Source organism: Gossypium hirsutum, chromosome A13 (genome assembly GCF_007990345.1).
Source record: "Gossypium hirsutum isolate 1008001.06 chromosome A13, Gossypium_hirsutum_v2.1, whole genome shotgun sequence".
Lineage (NCBI taxonomy): Eukaryota > Viridiplantae > Streptophyta > Magnoliopsida > Malvales > Malvaceae > Gossypium > Gossypium hirsutum.
In genome coordinates, this window is record NC_053436.1 from 107,287,867 (window position 1) to 107,306,414 (window position 18,548).

Below are 18,548 nucleotides of genomic sequence, written 5' to 3' on the forward strand. Positions count from 1 at the left end.
CCTACCATCAACTAAATCTTAACTCAATTGAAAAGTCATCGATAACTCATTTATATTATTATTTAAATGATCAATTTAATTAATTTCACTCATTAAATGAGTTATAATTTATTTGTGAAATTATTAAAAATTTAAATCCACTCCTTTTAATGTTTAAATCATTAAGTTATTGGTGTAATTAATTTTTTTTATTTTTAAATAAAAAAAAAGAAAAAAAAAAAAGAGAAGAAAGCCATTGACGTTGCAGTTATTCCAAAAGTAAATGAAAACTGTAAAATCAAACCATTCAATCAAAAAATAATTTTATGACAATATTATTAGAGGCCTTTGTATAATATCACCACTCCTTTCCGTCACCGGAAACTGTCGTTTTTTGTCCCATTTCCGGCAGCATTCCGAGGATGTTCAATGGCACTTGGCTTGATTTTGATAATGTGACGTGATTTTCCATTGGTAACTATTTTTGGATAATTTTGGAAGAAAATTATAATTAAAACAAAAAAAAATTAAGTGTAAATTATAAAAATAGTCAATTTTATTTACCTCATATTATATTTTAGTCACTTAAGTTTGAAATATTATGTTTTAGTCACTTACGTTATCGTTTTGTTACGAAATGGTCACTCTACAATTAAGCTCCGTTACCTGCCTAACAATAGTCCTACGCGATAGTTCAAATTAAATTTATTTAATTAAAAACATATTTTCATCTCAAGAATTAAACATTTAAGTTGTCATTTAAAACTTATTTGAATTGTCACATAGAACTGCCGCTACGGAGATAATGGAGTTTAACGTTAAAGTGATCACTTTGTAACAAAAAGATAACGTAAGTGGCTAAAACGTAACATTTCAAACATAAATAGTTAAAATCTAATCTCAGACAAATATAAGTGACTATTTTTGAAGTTTACCCTAAAACTAATTATCAAGATAAAAAACACAACTATAATTTAGAAGTTAAATAGTGAAATAATAATAATAATAATAATAATAATATAATTGTTTATGTTTCTCAAGAAATAAAAACATAAAACCAGTTCCTTGTCTCCATTAAACTTTGGGTCTGTGATGTTAAACAAAGAAAATGTCCCCTGTCAGTGACTGTCTGTATCTGTAACGTTTCTCCCTCTTCTTTTCCATTTTTATTGTCCGTGTGTGCAGCAGTTGGGCTTGGGAATGATCAAAATCTAATTCAATTCCTAATAATAAATTAAACTTCAACTTTTAAATCAAACAATTCAAGTTATTGGAATTATTAAATCAATTTAAATAAATTAGTTAGAATTTAAACAATTATAACTTTTTGGGGATTAAGATAAATTTCGGATTGGATTGATGTAAAATTTCAGTTTCGTGTTTTAGGTATGTGTTCAATCTAAAAAATAAACTTAAATTTTTACTTAAGCTCGGCCTAGATAAAAATGCTAAACCTGAGATTGACCCGGCCTGTTCGTATTAAATTTATATATATATAAATTAAATTTTAAAAATATAATACATTAAATACATTAAAATAAATGTTTCCCAACAAATTGAAAATATATTAAAAAATTTATATTTAAATAATACTAAGATAGTTGCAACTTAGTAAGCAAATGACACTAAAATAGTAACAAAATTTATAATAAAATAAGAGTTATACAATATTCAAACAATAACAATGCAATAGCAAAATAACAAGAAAACAACAGCAAAAAAATAAAATTTAGGCATATTCGAGCCAGGCCTGGGCCAAAAAACTTATCCAAGACTTGATCCGTTTAGAAAATAAGTCTTATTTTTTGTTCAAACCAATTTTTAAGACTTATATTTTTGTACAAACCCTCCATCAATCTTCAGACCTAAGTGAATAGCTTGGCCTATGATTAGGTCCAGTTTGAGACCTTACTATAATTATATTAAAGTTATTTCAATAAAAAATAAATATAATTATATTCAACTCTAGTTAAATTTGAAATCAAATTGGGTTAGATCCCTAAACAATAGGCAAAGCTTTTTCTACTTATTTATCCAATGTGAAACGAGCATTGAGCTCCCACTTGATCCAATCCCTAATACGAGTTTATATAATAAGAAGAAATTCTTGTCAATATAAAATATTGGGAAAGGAGATTATAGAGTTTAAACACGTATAATCTATATGGTTAACAAAAACTCAGACTATCAGTCTCATATTAATAATGCAATTTAAGAATAACTCGTTCTTTGAAAACTCAAATTCGAATCTCATATTAATAATTTTTCTCTGAATTTATTATATATATAATAATACTCTCAAGAATTTGACTATTACATAAGAATTTCAAAAAATAATGAAAAAAATTTACATAAAGTGCACTAATTACCAAGAAAAAGAAAAAGAAATTAAATTGGCTGAATTCGAGATTTTTGAGACCTTATTTCTCTGTTAGAAAACCATTGAATTGTTCTCCTAGCAATCGACCACCATTGTCGCCTTATTGTTTCCTCGTTCGTAAAATTCTCCGATAACGACGAAGACCGCGACGGTGGCGGCGGCTCACATGTTCTGTTCCTCGTAATCACATCTCGACATCTCGATAAAACAGTAATGTCCGACATTGATCTTCTTTCACCTTCATTAACAATCCTTGATGATGATGTCGAAGCAACAACAGGACCTGAAACTGTATTGGTTTCATTGATCGAACTGATTTTGATCTTTACATCCTCAATAATCTTCATTTTTTTCTCGTTTTTGATCATGTCGTTCGACATATCGTTAATCATTTCGGAGTTCAACAAAACAATGTCTGAAGAACTTAAATTGCTCCACCGGTTCTTGAAAACCACGTTGAGTTTATGAAACACCCTCCAATCATCGTCGTTGTCGGTGGCCATGTCCGCTGTTCTGGTTTCAAATCTTGATGACCCGCCATCTTCTTTGAGCTCCATGTTTGAGTTCGAGCCGTTTCTTAAGAACCGGAAGCTGTTGGAGTACGTTAAGATTGTCGGATCGTCGGCGTTGATTTTCTGGCGACAAAGCGGGCAGCTCGAGTGTTTTTCAAGCCATTCGTCTATACATTCGACGTGAAATGCGTGTTTGCATTGCGGCAACAATCTTAAAACCTCGGTATCTTCGAATTTCGAGAGGCAAACCGAACATTCGAGTCCTTGTTTCGATCCTTTGATCGATGAGAATTTGAAGAAAGGGAGTGATTCTATGATTTTCTTGTCGATCCCGGAGAACCCAGATTTTGTTCGACGGAGAGCTGTAGGGAGATTATCACCGCTGTCGACGGTGGTTCCACGGTGGCAGAATTTTGTACAGGCAATTAGGGAGAGAGTTAAAGCGAACATGGCACAGAGAATGCCGATGACAATGGCGAGGCTTGGCTGGAAATTAGAGACAGCATCATCGGAACTTGCATCACCGTGGCTGTTGGAGGTAGATTCTACATCGCCGACTAAAAGAACGAAAAGAAGAAATAATGAACTGGTTAAGTTTAATCGATTCATTGGAAGCTCAAAAATTTTTCAAAAAATTTATTGCTTCTCCACTGCCGTTTTCAGATGCAAATTTTTGTATTCATTTCGGATTGATTACATTTTATAGCACACGGGTGGGATAGACGTGGTATAATTTTAAATTTCGTACCTTTTATTTTAAGAAAATTAAAAGGTAATCCATTTATATTTAATTTATCATTATTTTTTATTCAAAATTCTATTAAACCTGTCATCGAAATTAGTATATCAAATTCATAAGTAAATAATTAATACAAATTATCAATTCAATTATTTTTAAGTGTATAAAAGAATTAATGATTCAAATTTATATTTTTTTCAATATTTATTTATAAAATAAAGAGAGAATTTCATAATTAAACCTTTAAAATATATATTGAGAAAAAGTAATTACAAAATTCTTTAAAAAAATAATTAAAGAACACTACCAGCGCATAGTCAGGGAGCTGACATTTGGCAGTGACTCGGCTACTCCTAAAATGAATTTTTAATTTTTTAAAACTTTAATTTAGTAAAGATAAAATTACACTTTAGTTATTCCTTTAAAAATTATAAATATATAAATTATTCAAATAGTAAAATTATATTTTTATTATCGTAAAAATTAAATTTTAATTTCGAACCCCTTAAAGAAATTTCTACCTTCACTTCGGAACACTGTATTAAGAAAACATAAAAACATAAACATACAAAAACTTTTAATAAAATAAATTATAAACTTATCATAAAGATATATATATTGTAAAATAATTTAAATATAATTATTATAGGAAAAAATATACTAATTTATAAATTATCTTTGAGGTCGTTGTTATTAGTGGCGAATTTACGGGGCTAGTAGAGTCCAGCCCCCCTAGGCTTTTGAGATTTTTTAAATATTTTAAATTAATAAAGATAAATTTGTACTTTAATCCCCTAAAATTATAAAAATTCAATTGAATCTTTTAAAAATTATAAGATATAGAATATAAAAAATTAAAATTTCATCCGATTCCCTAAAAAATTGTTCTGGTTTCGCCCCTAACTCTTAATATTAGCAGCCCACTTTTATATATATATAAAATATATTCCAAATCGGCAACGCAGCTTTTTTTTTTTAATTAAAAAATTTGGGAAGTGATAACATGGAGGAGAAGCTTTTAAATTGCGGTTGAATACGTTGAACAAAATAAATACAAAAATTGGCCACTAACCACATTTCTCCATTTTCTCCTATAATTTTTTGTTTGTATCTTACAATTATAATTATAATTATGATCAATTATTACATTCACACATGTATAATACTATGAGGATAAAGTCAAAATTTTTATGCTAGGTCAAGATAAAATTAAAAAAAAAATTAAGGGGCAAAGCTAAAAAAAAATTGGTGTTAAAATGGGTTATATTGAATAATCAAAATTTTTGGAGGGTCGAAAATGAAATTTTCTCAATTTTCTAGAGTATAAAAAAATGGAATTATATATTCAATAATTAGTTGAACTATTAAAAAAAAAACTAGGATATATCTAAACAACTAAACTTAAGATTTCAAAATTTCTACATTTATTTAATTAATCAAATGTTTCATCGATTAATTTGATAAAATTAAAAGGATTAGGTTTTGATCTAACTTTTATTTGAATTGGCTCGTTTTAGCCTAATAATTAAAAATTATTTAAATTTATTTATATAAAATTATAAATATTAATATGAAATATTAGGCTAAAAAAGACTAGAAAAAAAAAACCGACTCTATCTTGATCTTAATTATTGTACAAGTCCAACAACATATCTATTTTTTTTATTTTAATGAGAATATAATCTCACGTTTTATAAAATTGTGAAAATCGAAAAAAATTTAAATTTTAAATTAATCGAATTAAGTTATTCGAGTCAACTCGAATAAATAATTCGAGTTTCGAGCTCAAATCGAATTGAATTCTACAACTCAAATAACTTGAATAATTCAAATAACAGATTGGTGTAAATACCTTTTTGGTCCCTATCAAGTTTAAAAATGAACAAACTAGTCTCTCTCTCAACAAAAATTATAAAAAAAAATTAAAATAATCTTCAAATTCAGAATAATTTTTAAAATCAAAATATTTATAATTCTCAAATTTATATATTTTTTAAAAAATTCTAAAAATTTCAAAAAAAATCTAAAAAATATATAAAATTAAAAAATTAAAATTTTTCTAGAGTAATAATTTTGACATATAAATAAGTTAATTAATGATTCAAGTTTATCATATTAAAGTGTTAGTTATTATTATTTTGCTTTGAAAAAGTTTTCAAATATATATAGTTTCAATTTTGTATGCTATACTATAACAAGATTTGACGTGTTTAATTTAACTCGAATAATTTCATTCGATTCGACTCGACTCAAATTTTATTTCACTCAACTCGAATTTTTTTTAAAAAATTGAGTTAATATGATAAAATAAAACTTGTAAACTCAATTAACTCGAAATTTTTTCACTCCACCAAATGCTAGCGTCTAATAAGTAGTAGATTCCAATGATTAAAAAAGAAATTCAATACTTCCAGAGATAACAAGAAAGTCAAGGGGTACACTAGATTTGATTCATAATATTATAAATATTAAAATATAATACATCTATACCATTTGAATTATGAAATAACATAATTAAATTACGATATAATATGAAATTTTAAATTATCAAAATTTAAGTGTAATATACCATTAATTAAAACGATAAAATACACGAAGTTAATAGAAAAAACACGAATTATTGATTTTGTTAATAAATGAATAAATAATCAAAGTCAAAAAAGAGAAAACGTTGAAAGTCATTGGACACATTCTTCAAGTCTTCATTAAACAAGACAGGTTATACCATTCGTACATGTTTACTAGAATGAAGGCAAATGATCTGTCCTATATTGCTGTTTGAATTTCTTAAATAAACACTATTTTTTATTAAACTATTAAAATAGTCAATTTTATTTGTCTCAGATTACATTTTAGCTACTTATGTTTGAAATGTTATGTTTTAGTCACCAAGCGTTAATTATCGCTAACAGTGTAACGATAAGTTAACGTGTCATGTTAAATCATCATTTCAAATGAAAATTTTAGGTAAAATTATATAATTGTTCCCTATATTTTTTTTTCATTTTGAGCAATTTATTTTTTTTCTTTTTATGTTAAAAGAGATGGAGAAGAGAATGAAAAATAAAGAAAAGAAAGAAAAGTTAAAAGAATATAAAAGAAAAAAATTAAATTGCTCAAAACAAAAAAGTAGGGATCAATTGTATAATTTAACCAAATTTTTTGTTTGAAATGATGATTTAAAGTGCTAAGTCAGTTTACTGTATAATTAACGACTCAATAATTAAAATGTAAATAAGAGAAATAAAAGTGACTATTTTAAAATTTACCCAAAAAATCGTATATATAAAATATCACAGTGTACGGATAGGGTGAGCGGTGGTTTAAAGTTTAATAATTAATAGATTATTTTATTTTTTAAGTAATATTTAATTTAATCGATCAATTTTAGGTCTCTTTTAGACTTTTGACATTTTAAGATATTTCTATTAATCATTAGAACAACTGTTATATAGACTTGTTCAAAAGAAATAAGTTCTATTATACATAGAGAGAGATGGTATAAAAATATTAGTTTGAAGAAAAATGAATTTTGGTGAAAGGGTTTTGTTTTTAAATTTATAATATGATGGATTTTTATTTTATTTTATGTATTGTGTAATTTATATGATATGAAATTTAATTATATTATAATATAATGTAAATATTAAAAATATATTATTTATATTTAGAAATTTGGTAAAATATATGTAATGATAATAAAATAAATGTATAAATATATAATTATTAAATATTAAATAAAAAATATATGCCTAGACTTAAATGAAGTTGAACTAGTTATTTTTATAATATAGGTGAGTTGAATCCATGTAATGGCCTGTTGGTAAAGGGTGTTTACTGCCCTAAGTGTGACCTGGGTTCGAGTTGTTCGGGCTTTGTCCTATTATTGTAATTCACCAAAAAAATATATATGAGTAAGTTATTTTTTTATCAAAATTAACAAAGTTAATATTTTTATTAGTGGTTATATAGATTTAATTAATATGCAATGTGATATATGATTTTTGATTCATTTGTACACACACAAAAATAAATAAATATATCAATTGATAAATATAATTATTCGTATGCCAATAACAATATTGGTAATTTATGAAAATCAAATCAAATCAAATCAAAGCATAACGTGTATATATATAATTATCCAAAATTAAAATATAAAAATTAAATTCATAATTTACGCAGGGACTAATAGCGAAATATAACCTATTTCAAATAACACTTGCTAACCTATTTCAAATAACACTTGCTAACACAGTAGTTGAAATAAATCTTATCATCTCATGGAAGATAAAGGGCGAAGTTGACAAAGAGAATCTTTTTGTTTTGTGTTGTAGAAGTAAAGGTTGGTATCCAAAGCAAAAGTTAAGGGCTTAATTTAGAAATGAATTTTAAGCTTTAAATTTAAGGTAAGTGGATGGTTGTTCATTCTATATTGGGAAACTAATATTATCTGTGAGGAATAAACGCAAACACCCAAAAGACCCGGCAGTCTTATCTGAAGGTAGAACATGGGCAATGGCGACAAAACCCAGAATCAGCAGACTGTAACACAAGCATTACAGGTAATAACTAAATCTTGGTCTTCATTTTATGTTTTTATATAAAGGAGCAATTAAACATAGTTAAGGTTATTGAGGCTGTCATGTTCATGTTTACTCTAGTAATGACGTAAGAAAACGAAGCTTCTTAAAAAAAAGAAAGAGGAAGTTTCAAGAAATCTATCCCTTTATCCGGAAACTTTCTGTTTATAGTTTTACTTCAAAAAGAAACTGAGAATTTTTTAAAATTTCGAGAAGATTTCAAGTTAGAACCATTTTTGAGTTTTGAATACTTCATGTTTGGATAGTTTTTTTTTTCAAGGTTGGTTTATATATATATTGGAAACAAAAAAGCAGGGCACCAAAACAAAAGTGCCTAGCTATGTGATGTAGTAAAAGGCTGGGAATCATGAGCGTCGCGACCAAGCTTCTGTAGAACTTCCGCTACACAGACCTCGAACAAAACCAGGCCTGTTACCCAACGCAAATTTTGCAACTATATTTTTTTTCTTGAAATTGAGTCGATTTTTGTTTTCTTTTGGGGTTAATGCTCCAAATTCTTAATTATTGTCGAAATTTTCAATTGATTTTTGGTTTTTAAAATTTTATAATTGTATCTTCAATACATCAATATTATACCGATTAGATTCTATCATAGTTTTTTTTTTGTAAAAAAATAGTTTAATTATTAATTTAAATATTAAATGCAGTTTATATTTGACATGAAATATATTTAAACTATGTTAATTGAATTATAAATATGTATGTCCCATGGCCAGCTTGAATATGATATATTAGAAAAAAAAAATACTATGTCAATGAAATTTAAAAGGATATTTTTTTAATATGTTAAATTCAAATTGTTTATTAACATTGCTATCATCAAATACTAAAATCAAAATATAAAGCTTTTGTTAAATATATACACTAAATTAATCATAAAAACACCAATATTACAATAAAAAAATCCAAACTTAAATATCAAATAATGTTTAAAATAATAAATCGGTGAAAGAACCTGCCCACTTGGCCAATTCAAGCTGGGCCTTTTAACTTAAAGAAAATAGATTGGGCCATCAATTATTGCAAAATTTGAAGCTAGTTTGAGCAGATTTTTTATATGTAAATTGATATATGACACTAATTTGTATATATATATATTTAAATGCATAAAACAAAATAAAATTATTTGAAAGAAAACTTAAATAACAACACATAGCTCAATAGAAACAGGACATTACATGAAAAAAATCAAGAAAAACACAATTGTAAGGATTTTAATTCGAGAACTCAGATTCCAAACAGTTAGGTTCAACTGAAAGAATAGATTTTAGAAATCTAATCTTAAAGAGCAAAATCTTAGGATTCCCAAAGTACTGGCTTTACAATAAGTGTACATATACGTCACGGGCTTACAACTTTGATCTAGTATGACCGTGTGGCACCGTGATATGCTTATGCTTGGTGTGTGTGCATGCATATACGATTTTTTTTTTCTTTTCATGTTGGATGGTTGTTCTTTGGTTGCTCGACACTATTGAATTGCAAAGAAAATTTTTGGAAGAAAAATATACCTGCTTATTCCTGTGGGAGAAGAGCAACCTCGATTTCTTGAAGAGACTTCCCTTTGGTCTCGATTACGTTCTTTTTAACAAAGACTACAGCCATCATACAAACGCTTGCGAACATCGAGTATAAGAGTTGCGGTCCAAGTTGCTCGAGCAAACGCAGGAAGAGCAAGCCAACGAAGAAATTGATTACCTGAAAGAGCAAGAAAAACCATCAGAAGATCATGGTAATGTTCCGTCCGCATTTAATCGTGAAAGCTGTCGCAATAGCAAGTATACAAGTACGTGTTTGGAAGAAAAGAAAGCAAACAACCAATAATGAAAATGGAAGTAAAGAGGAAAAAAATTACCCAGTGTACTGACATACAAATTGCCATAGCTTTTGCCCTGATTCGACTAGGGAAAATTTCTGGTAATAAGAGACTTGGAACAGGACCAGCTCCTAATGCAAATGTTAAGACAAACCTGCACATTGTTGAAAATTAGAATTGATATCCGGAACGCTTTTGAGCAACCAAAACTGACATTTTACGTTGTAGGCAATTTATATTTCCGTTTTTCCACAATGAAGAAAATAACCAACTTCTCAGTTCAACATTTGCAGAACATCAATTCAACTTCTCAGTTGTTGCTTATTCCACTGATCAAGGTTAGCCAGTGGCTCGGGTCTGAAAACCCAAGCATATTGAACTTACAACCAAGACTTGATTTCCAACCACAACTTTCACAAATACTGAATACTTTCTGGCAATGCAGCCATATAAAACCTTGGTGTTCAGAGATTTTTGAAAGTAAGTAATTTGTAGCAATACTTACATTAACATGCCACCAACTGATAGATATAAAGATGCAGAGCCTGACACAAAAGTATTTGCAGCAGCAACTTGGACGAGCATTGATATAGCCTGAGTAAATCAAATGTAGAACAAATTAAAGCCCAATTTCTGAAATAAATTTCATTATGCTGAGCCATGCTTAACACGGTATCAATAGTTATGTTATCTGGAGTTTTCAATTTCTTAAAGTACTAATGTCTGATCCATATTCAGGCAAGAGTGACAAGTATAGAGATATGATCTTCCACGTGTAAGGAAAAACTTTGAAAATACTGAACATACACATGTCAGAGACATATCCTATCTTACAGTCACCCCCGTCAGGTAACATAGAACAACAGTGTATTTTAAAACCATTCTTCCAAATTCCTTGGTATGAATGATATACTTTCCAAGAGAAAATTAGTGAAACTACTATTTACCATGCCAAAGAAGCTCCACAAAAGAAGCATTTTCCTTCCAAGTTTATCCATTAAAAGCATTGCGATGATAGATCCTACATGAAGAGAAAATCAGCATCATGAGACTTGGCAAAATGTCAAAATAAAATGTTGACAAGAAAGTAAAAAAGTATACCTGATAAATTAGCAACTCCAATGAACGCATTCGCAACATCTGAAGGCACTCCCGCACTTTTAAATACAGATGAAGAGAAATAAAACACAGCATTTATACCAGATAGCTGTTGTAAAGCAAACAGAGTTGACCCAATATAAACAACTGCAAAAGGAGAACATGAATAACAAAGCCCAAAAGGACAGAAGCAAAGCAGAACAGGAAGCACTAGCTGTAGGCACCAAAAAAGAACTCGGAAAGCCTTTGTACAGGCATGGAAAGAAATGGTACTATTTACCTCTAAAATGGCGGCCATAGAACAATTCAGAGAGTTTTACAGTGTCTGCGTCATCCCCCCTGTCCAATTTGGCTAATTCCACCATGGCATATTTGACATGTGATCCACCTAATAGCCTCTCAAACTCAGCTTCAGCTTCAGCAATTCTTCCTTGCTGTGTGACATCATCAAAGGAATATAATTATTTTACTCTGCTATAAGCTTTCAATAAAATGGAAAATATGATTTTATCGAATTCAGTCATATGCTACAAATGATGGGCACATCTTGGAAACTAACAGAAGATTAGTGCAGTTTCATGTGGCAAAAGTTGCAAAAATAAAATAACGTGAAAGAATCCAAATTTTTAGTGATTTTCAACAATGAATTGCATCTATATATAGCAACAAATATAGACATAGAGGACATGGAAACAATACATATCCATGACACAAAATTAGATTGGGATTATCGCAAAAGGAAAAAAAAAATGATAAGAGTCAATATCCAAGGGTTTGATTGAATGGCCATTGAATAATATTAAGAATTTAACATTGGAAATAAATTTGCAATTGCAGATAATACGAATCAGAGAGCAAACCTTGTATAACCAATGTGGACTCTCAGCACAAAACATCATGGCAACTGCAAGAAATCCAGCAGGAATTGTGGAGACCCAAAAACAAATGCGCCACCTGAGACAATTATGCAATAAATCTGAAAAGTTACAAATGATTTACAGGAATTATGATTGATGCCTAAATAATGATTCATACCAGCCAGCAATTTCTTTGACAGGGATTCCAATAAATAGAGCTACCATAAGTCCGAGACATGTGGCAATCTGGATGAAGCTTCCATAAGTTCCCCTTACAGAAGCAGGGGAAACCTACACACATTTAGTACGTGATGAAACAATAGTTTATGTTTATACACAGAGAGAGTGCTATATAAGCCATGACTAATGCAACATAAAATTAACAGTAGGAATACCTCTGTCACATAAAGAGCTACAGCAGATGGACCAATTCCCATTCCAGTCCCGACTAAGAACCTTCCAATGAGCATACCCGCCAAAGTTTTTGTTGTTGCGCTAAAATGAAAAAAAAAAAATTTGTCAGACCTAAACCTTATAGATTCAGACTTTATGCAGTGAAACAAAGAGAAAAGAATAATGAGGGGAATGAATAATAAACCAAAGTTTATAAAGATAAGTAAAAAGTACTCTGTATAACACAGATGTTAACTAGTTCATACATGAACTCTACACAACAAAAGATTTAGGAATTAAAAGGCATTGCAGGTCAAATAGAAGAAACGTAATTGTGTAACATCAATCAACTAAGGTCCTAGCTATTCTTATTTCATCCAAAATAGTAGAGCTGAAGTCAGACATAAGTTTTTCTCGAGATTATAAAATATATACCTAATCCATTTTTCTAGGATATATAATAGTAACAACTAAATTCATGAAAGCTGCACAGATATATTAAATAAAGGGAGGGCTTAAATTTAAGTCACAAGCTATTTTGAGCAGAAATAGAAAGAAAATTAAGAGCATATCACAAAATTATTCATTAAAAGCATTCGATTAGCATTGCATATCACCTTGTGGAAGCACCAATAATCATAGGCAAAGCACACAATTGAAATGCCCTTCGACGCCCAACACCATCAGCAATCCAACCACTGAACAAAGATCCAATAAGGGCACCGCCTAAACATGTGCTAACCACCAGACCTATATTTAATTGCAACATATCATGTTAAAAGTCTGGACTCCAGATGCAAAAGTCAGAAGAAAAAAAAAGCTTGGGAAAAGAAAATGTCACCTTCAGCCAGAGTATTCCCGCTGAAACCTAAATCTAAAGAGATGCTTTCAAGCGGTTCATTAACTACCCTGTAAAGAATAGCAAACATGCAAACCATAAACATCTAGCCTTTGATAGGAGAATTATCAAATCAAATAACAAGAAAATTATGAAGATGACAGTTTTAGATAGCACACAAACCCAAGGTGGTAGCCAAATAGGAATGAAGATAGGGTTCCCACTACAACATGTGGGAAAGAAAGCCACATTGAAGGATTTGTAGTTTCTACATCCATGCTGTCCTGTGAGAAAGCTAAAAGGCCACAATAGTTAAGCACTAAATTCTTCTTAAATACTAGAACAGTCAAAATGATTTAAAATATTGATTCAAACAACAGATTTCCTAACTTGCCACGAATTAGTTAGGTTTCTTAAAACAACTGCAGTTTTTAATCCGTTTTTCAAATTGCAGGTAACCAAATGCAAATTTCTAAATGGTCAATTGAAAAGAGAGCCAAAAACTCTGCCATTAGTTAAAAGTTCCAAAATACTGCCATTGGTTAAAAATTTTCTGCGTACAAAGCTTGCAAAGACCCGTCTCAAGGGACAATACCGGTGAGCGCTTCAGGCAATTAGAATGCAACTGAAGTTTGTTGGGTCTGGGTCTATCAACTCCACAACCGTGGTTGTACAGAAACCCTCAGCTGGTCAATAGATAAAATTTACCTGAATTCTCTTCTACATCCATTACATCTGAACGATCTCTAGATGGCATCCTCTTGTACATCGAGAATGCTCTGCCTTCACGTTCCCACATGCCAAATAACAGCAGCAGGTCTGGCCTTCAAATCACTCAACCTTTGTCGTTTTAAAGGACTGCACTATCATATTGCATGTTGCACGTAAATTAGCATTAACATCAAAATCTCATTTCCTTCATTCATAAGTAATAATAAATTAATAACTTAACATAAAAAGCTTTGTTCATTTTTTTGTATTAAATTGATGATAAAAGTTAAACACAAGTTCAACAACTTGTAATCCACGCTAATTTCCAGCATTCAGGGGGAACAAGGTAAATGAGATCTCCAAGCGAATCGTATAAATCTACCGTCACACAAAGATTAATCTGAAAGATAACTGTTTAAACTGCAGTTACCGACTTAGCTAAATAGAGAAAAAAAAAGATTATCTACTATTATCAATTATCATAATTTCAATAAAAAATTTTTATCATGATAACACGGAGTTTTCTCACTCCATTTTCATTAATTTCACATCGAAAATTTAAATTGATACTAAAATGATTCAAAATTAAGCTGACTTCTACCTTACAGGTCACACTTCAGTTTTTTTCTTTATCTTTTCCTTTATTTTCTAAACAACCAAACATAAGAAAAACGAAAAACAGATGATCTAAAAGTTGAACTAAGCTAAAACCTATGAAATTAAAAGAAATCACGTATATCAACCAAACCAAATAACTTCAAAAATAATGATCAAATCGCAGTAGAAACCGTGTAATAGAAAGATCACTTCGAAAGAAATTAAGCAATGATTAAAGCTAAAAAAGCTAAAATATTCGATCGAAAAACAAAGTTCAAATTAAGTTCACCTTGCTTAAGATGACTTAGATCTGCCACTTGAAATCAGCATAGAAATTTCGGCCACACCTTCACTGTAACGTAACGAAATCTCTTGAAAGAAAGAAAAAACCAAAAGAGGAAAGCTCTAGAGGCTCGAGTTACTTGTAAGTAAATAAAATGAAGAATAAAAAAGGAAGTGTTAGGTACTATCGTGCGCCGGGGTGAGGTGTGCTTTAACAAATTTTACATATTGAGAAAACGTGATTTATGGTCTTTGACTGTTTGTCGTGTACGAGAAGCAGTGGAGGAATTTGATTTGGTGTTGAAATTGGTTTTTTTTTTCTTAAATGGACATTTGTCGTTAAACGAAAGGTTTACAGGTCTATGGAAGAAGACGATCTTGGGGGTAATCTAGTCATTTAGTGTATCGAATTTAATCTTTTATTGGTGCATTAAGGACAGGTGGCAGGATAAAGACTGTCGGGTCTTTTTATATCTTTTCGTGATTAAAGCAAATCCTTGCCTTGGATTTTGTGTATTTTTTAATGAGAAAATTAGACTCAAGATCATTAAATTATTAATAAATTTATTTTTTAATTATTAAATTTTAAAAACGTTATAAAATGGTTATTGAATTATTTAAAAGTTTATATTTAAGTCATTTGCCTGTAAAAATAGTTGTCTTGTGATTTTCTCTATTTGCACCACCTGCACCAATTAAAAACTTCTATTTTTTTTTCATTTATAATTCAATTTTTTTGTTTTCATGAAACAATTTTCTTTTCCGTTCTTCAACACTAATCATCAATTTAATTTTGATCTAAGATATGTTTTTTCACTCATATCGTTTAATCATTGCTTAAAACTTGCTTGTCGAACTTCTAAAAAGAAAATCCTTAACAACACAATAACTTAAATAAAAGCTTTCAAATTATTTAGTGATTTAAATAAAAAATTTTAAATAATTCAATAACCATTTTATAATTTTTTAAAATTAAATGACCAAAATATAAATTTATTAATAGTTTAATAGTTTCATAAACTTTTGTTAAGTCCACGATAATTTCGGTACAACATCATCAATGAAAATTTTAAAATCTTATATAAATTTAAAATATATACATAATTGATTAAGAATTTGTTTAAAATTTATAAATAAAATACAACATTTTTTAAAAAAAATTAAAAGAGTTTTAAATGAATGCATAACGCAGACTCATGTCATTAGACTTTTAAAAGAAATACAGTTTTGGGGACCAAATGGGGAAAGGTTACAAGTTCTGGGAGAAATGTGGATAAAAAAAAATTATCAAGTTCAATGATTAAATGTTATTTTATTAAGTTTGGAGTCTATCTTTTTATGCAGGGTTTATATATCATTTGGTACATGCATTTGGCTTTAATGTTCAATCTAGTGCTTGAGTTTTTTTTTTCTAATTTAGTATCTAAGTTTGGCTTTGATATTCAATTTGATACCCAACTCAAATGACATCATATGACTCAATGAACGTTTGACACATGTGCTCTAGTAAAATATATAGTTAATTAGGACAAAAGAACTCAAATATCGATAAATTAAACATCAACACCAAACTTAGGTACTTAATTGGATTAAAAATAACTCAGTTATAAAATTGAACAAACTTAAGTATTGAAGTGGACATTGAAGCCAAACTCATGTACCAAATAGGAAAGAAACTTAGTTATCAAATTGAACATTGAAGTCAAACTCAAGTATCAAACAATATATTAACCATTTTATATATGTGCATATATATAATACTTTTGACTAAAAAAACAACACAATAATGATTGTATCATACACATAAGTGCATGAAAATTTTATATTTAAAATATAAGTGTGCGTTTAAAAATAACATCCAGTAAATAATGAAACGTACAATTTTTAACTAACTAACAACAAATATATATATAAATGTATGTATGTATGTATTATGTATAAAATTAAATAAAGCAATTTAATTTAAATTATAAGTGAATATAAGTTTAAATAGGTAAATACGGGAATTAAGAATATTAAATATATTTCAATTATTTTTTATATCGTATTGTCGTAGTATGTTAAAATGACATCCTGTTAAGTAACATTTTTAACATGGCATCAAAATGTCATTATGACTGCGAAAGAAAATTTTAATATTAAAAATATAATTATAAAAAAATTATCTATTATAAGTAGAGTGATAACTTATTTAAAAGAAAAAAAAAACTCTTATTAAACTTAAATTGGTATCAATAAATAATCCATACACCTACAGTGTCAGTAAAAAGTAATAAAAATCAATAATTAATAAAAAATTAAAATAGGAAAGAAAGTGAATTATTTGGTGTTTAAAAAATATTTAAAAAGATATGGGTTTTTAAGTAATTTATTTTTAATTAAAATAGTAAACTATAAAAATAGTCACTTAATTATGCTTTTGATTTTATTTATTTTTATTTCAAATAAATATAATTATTTATGTATAAATATATAAAAAAGGATATTATATCAATAATTGTGTTAATAATTAGTGAGGATTAGATTTAATCAAAATTCTATGTATAAAATTATATAAAATCAAAACTCGTATATAAAATCGCACATTAAATCAAATTTTATATATAGTTTTAAGATTTATCTTTTTCTTTAACAACAAATTTTATTATAAGGATATTTATGTATTTTAATAGTCTGTATAAAATGTTTAAATTAATTTACTTAAAATATTATTGTAAGAGTATTTATGTGTTTTATTAGTTTATATAAACATTTATTTATATCCATCATCAAGTCCCAACTCAATTGTGAATTTACCAAAATCACATTATTTTTATAAAATACCAATATTTCAACGGTGCTTTTGTCTTTGTATATATATATATAAAATCTCTCTATATGTACATATAATAAGATTTGAATCTAGGACCTGTGATTTTCTGATGCATTGATTTTATCATTCCGATCAAAGCTTAATTTGAATATTTTATCAAATATTATAAAATTGTTTTACCCATGTTGTGATTGTACTATAATTTAATTTATATTAATACTACAATTATAAATATACTCGTTTATAATGATAACACTTAAAAATAGAATGTGTAATGATAACGTTTACATAGTTTATCGATTGACTCTTTAAAGAGTTAAATTTGATAATCAACTTTTAGAAAGAGCTGTAGTGCAGTTTTTCTTAGTGGAAAATTAACTAAAAGGTTAAATTTTTAAATTTAAATATAACAACTCGTATTACATTTCACGTATACTCCATTTTTTTTTAAATATTTTTATATTTTTTAATTTATTTATATCACATTATATAAAAAAACAAACAATTTCATGTTAACATAAAATATACTTGAATTGTAACACCGATATAATAAAAAAATTAAAATTTTAACTTACATATATTTAAGTTTAAGTCGAAAAAAAAATTATCATAAAAGATTCAAACATTAAAAGTTGAAATTATGAATATGCCTAATTTTAATTAATTGCCTTCTTCTTATTAGCACTAAAAAACACCATGGTCTCCTTGAAAAATACTCACGCGCCTAGGCTACAACATTGACTTTGTCCTACCTGCTTCGTCTACCACTCAGAATTGAATCGCGTCTATTTTCTTTTTTAATAATTTCGATTTTTTAATATTTTTAAATTATTTATAATATGACATAAATAGTGTTATGTTGGCATGAAATATAGATAAATTTAGGGACGTAGTTAGAGGGTTGACAGGGGCTTCGGCCTCTCTAAAATG

General features: G+C 28.2%; 2 protein-coding genes and 1 long non-coding RNA gene across 5 annotated transcripts; 1 reads left to right on the forward strand and 2 right to left on the reverse strand.

Annotated features, from left to right (window-relative positions):
- Window positions 1–2,289: 2,289 nt before the first annotated feature.
- LOC107894798 (E3 ubiquitin-protein ligase ATL42) lies at window positions 2,290–3,514 on the reverse strand. The gene has a single exon (XM_016820010.2). The coding sequence runs from the start codon at window positions 3,478–3,480 to the stop codon at window positions 2,368–2,370; it is 1,113 nt and encodes a 370-aa protein (XP_016675499.2). The 5' UTR covers window positions 3,481–3,514; the 3' UTR covers window positions 2,290–2,367.
- A 4,359-nt stretch (window positions 3,515–7,873) lies between these two features.
- LOC121212576 (uncharacterized) lies at window positions 7,874–8,808 on the forward strand. The gene is made up of 2 exons (XR_005907880.1): window positions 7,874–8,175; window positions 8,509–8,808. It is a non-coding gene; the product is annotated as an uncharacterized lncRNA (long non-coding RNA).
- A 594-nt stretch (window positions 8,809–9,402) lies between these two features.
- On the reverse strand, window positions 9,403–15,139 carry LOC107893308 (probable plastidic glucose transporter 2). Of its 3 annotated transcripts, none has more exons than XM_016818258.2 (14): window positions 14,814–15,139; window positions 13,925–14,074; window positions 13,400–13,511; window positions 13,220–13,287; window positions 12,996–13,128; window positions 12,381–12,480; window positions 12,164–12,276; window positions 11,989–12,082; window positions 11,409–11,562; window positions 11,132–11,275; window positions 10,978–11,051; window positions 10,536–10,624; window positions 10,070–10,184; window positions 9,403–9,912 (listed from the first exon to the last, which is right to left on the reverse strand). In XM_016818258.2, exons 2-14 carry the CDS (start codon window positions 14,013–14,015, stop codon window positions 9,730–9,732), a joined length of 1,470 nt encoding a protein of 489 aa, XP_016673747.2. In that variant the 5' UTR covers window positions 14,016–14,074; window positions 14,814–15,139; the 3' UTR covers window positions 9,403–9,729. The 3 variants fall into 3 exon arrangements, with proteins under 3 accessions (XP_016673747.2, XP_016673748.2, XP_016673749.2); XM_016818259.2 differs by having other exon boundaries at window positions 13,925–14,079; window positions 14,814–15,058; XM_016818260.2 differs by lacking the exon at window positions 14,814–15,139 and having other exon boundaries at window positions 13,400–13,500; window positions 13,925–14,079.
- Between the last annotated feature and the right edge of the window lie 3,409 nt (window positions 15,140–18,548).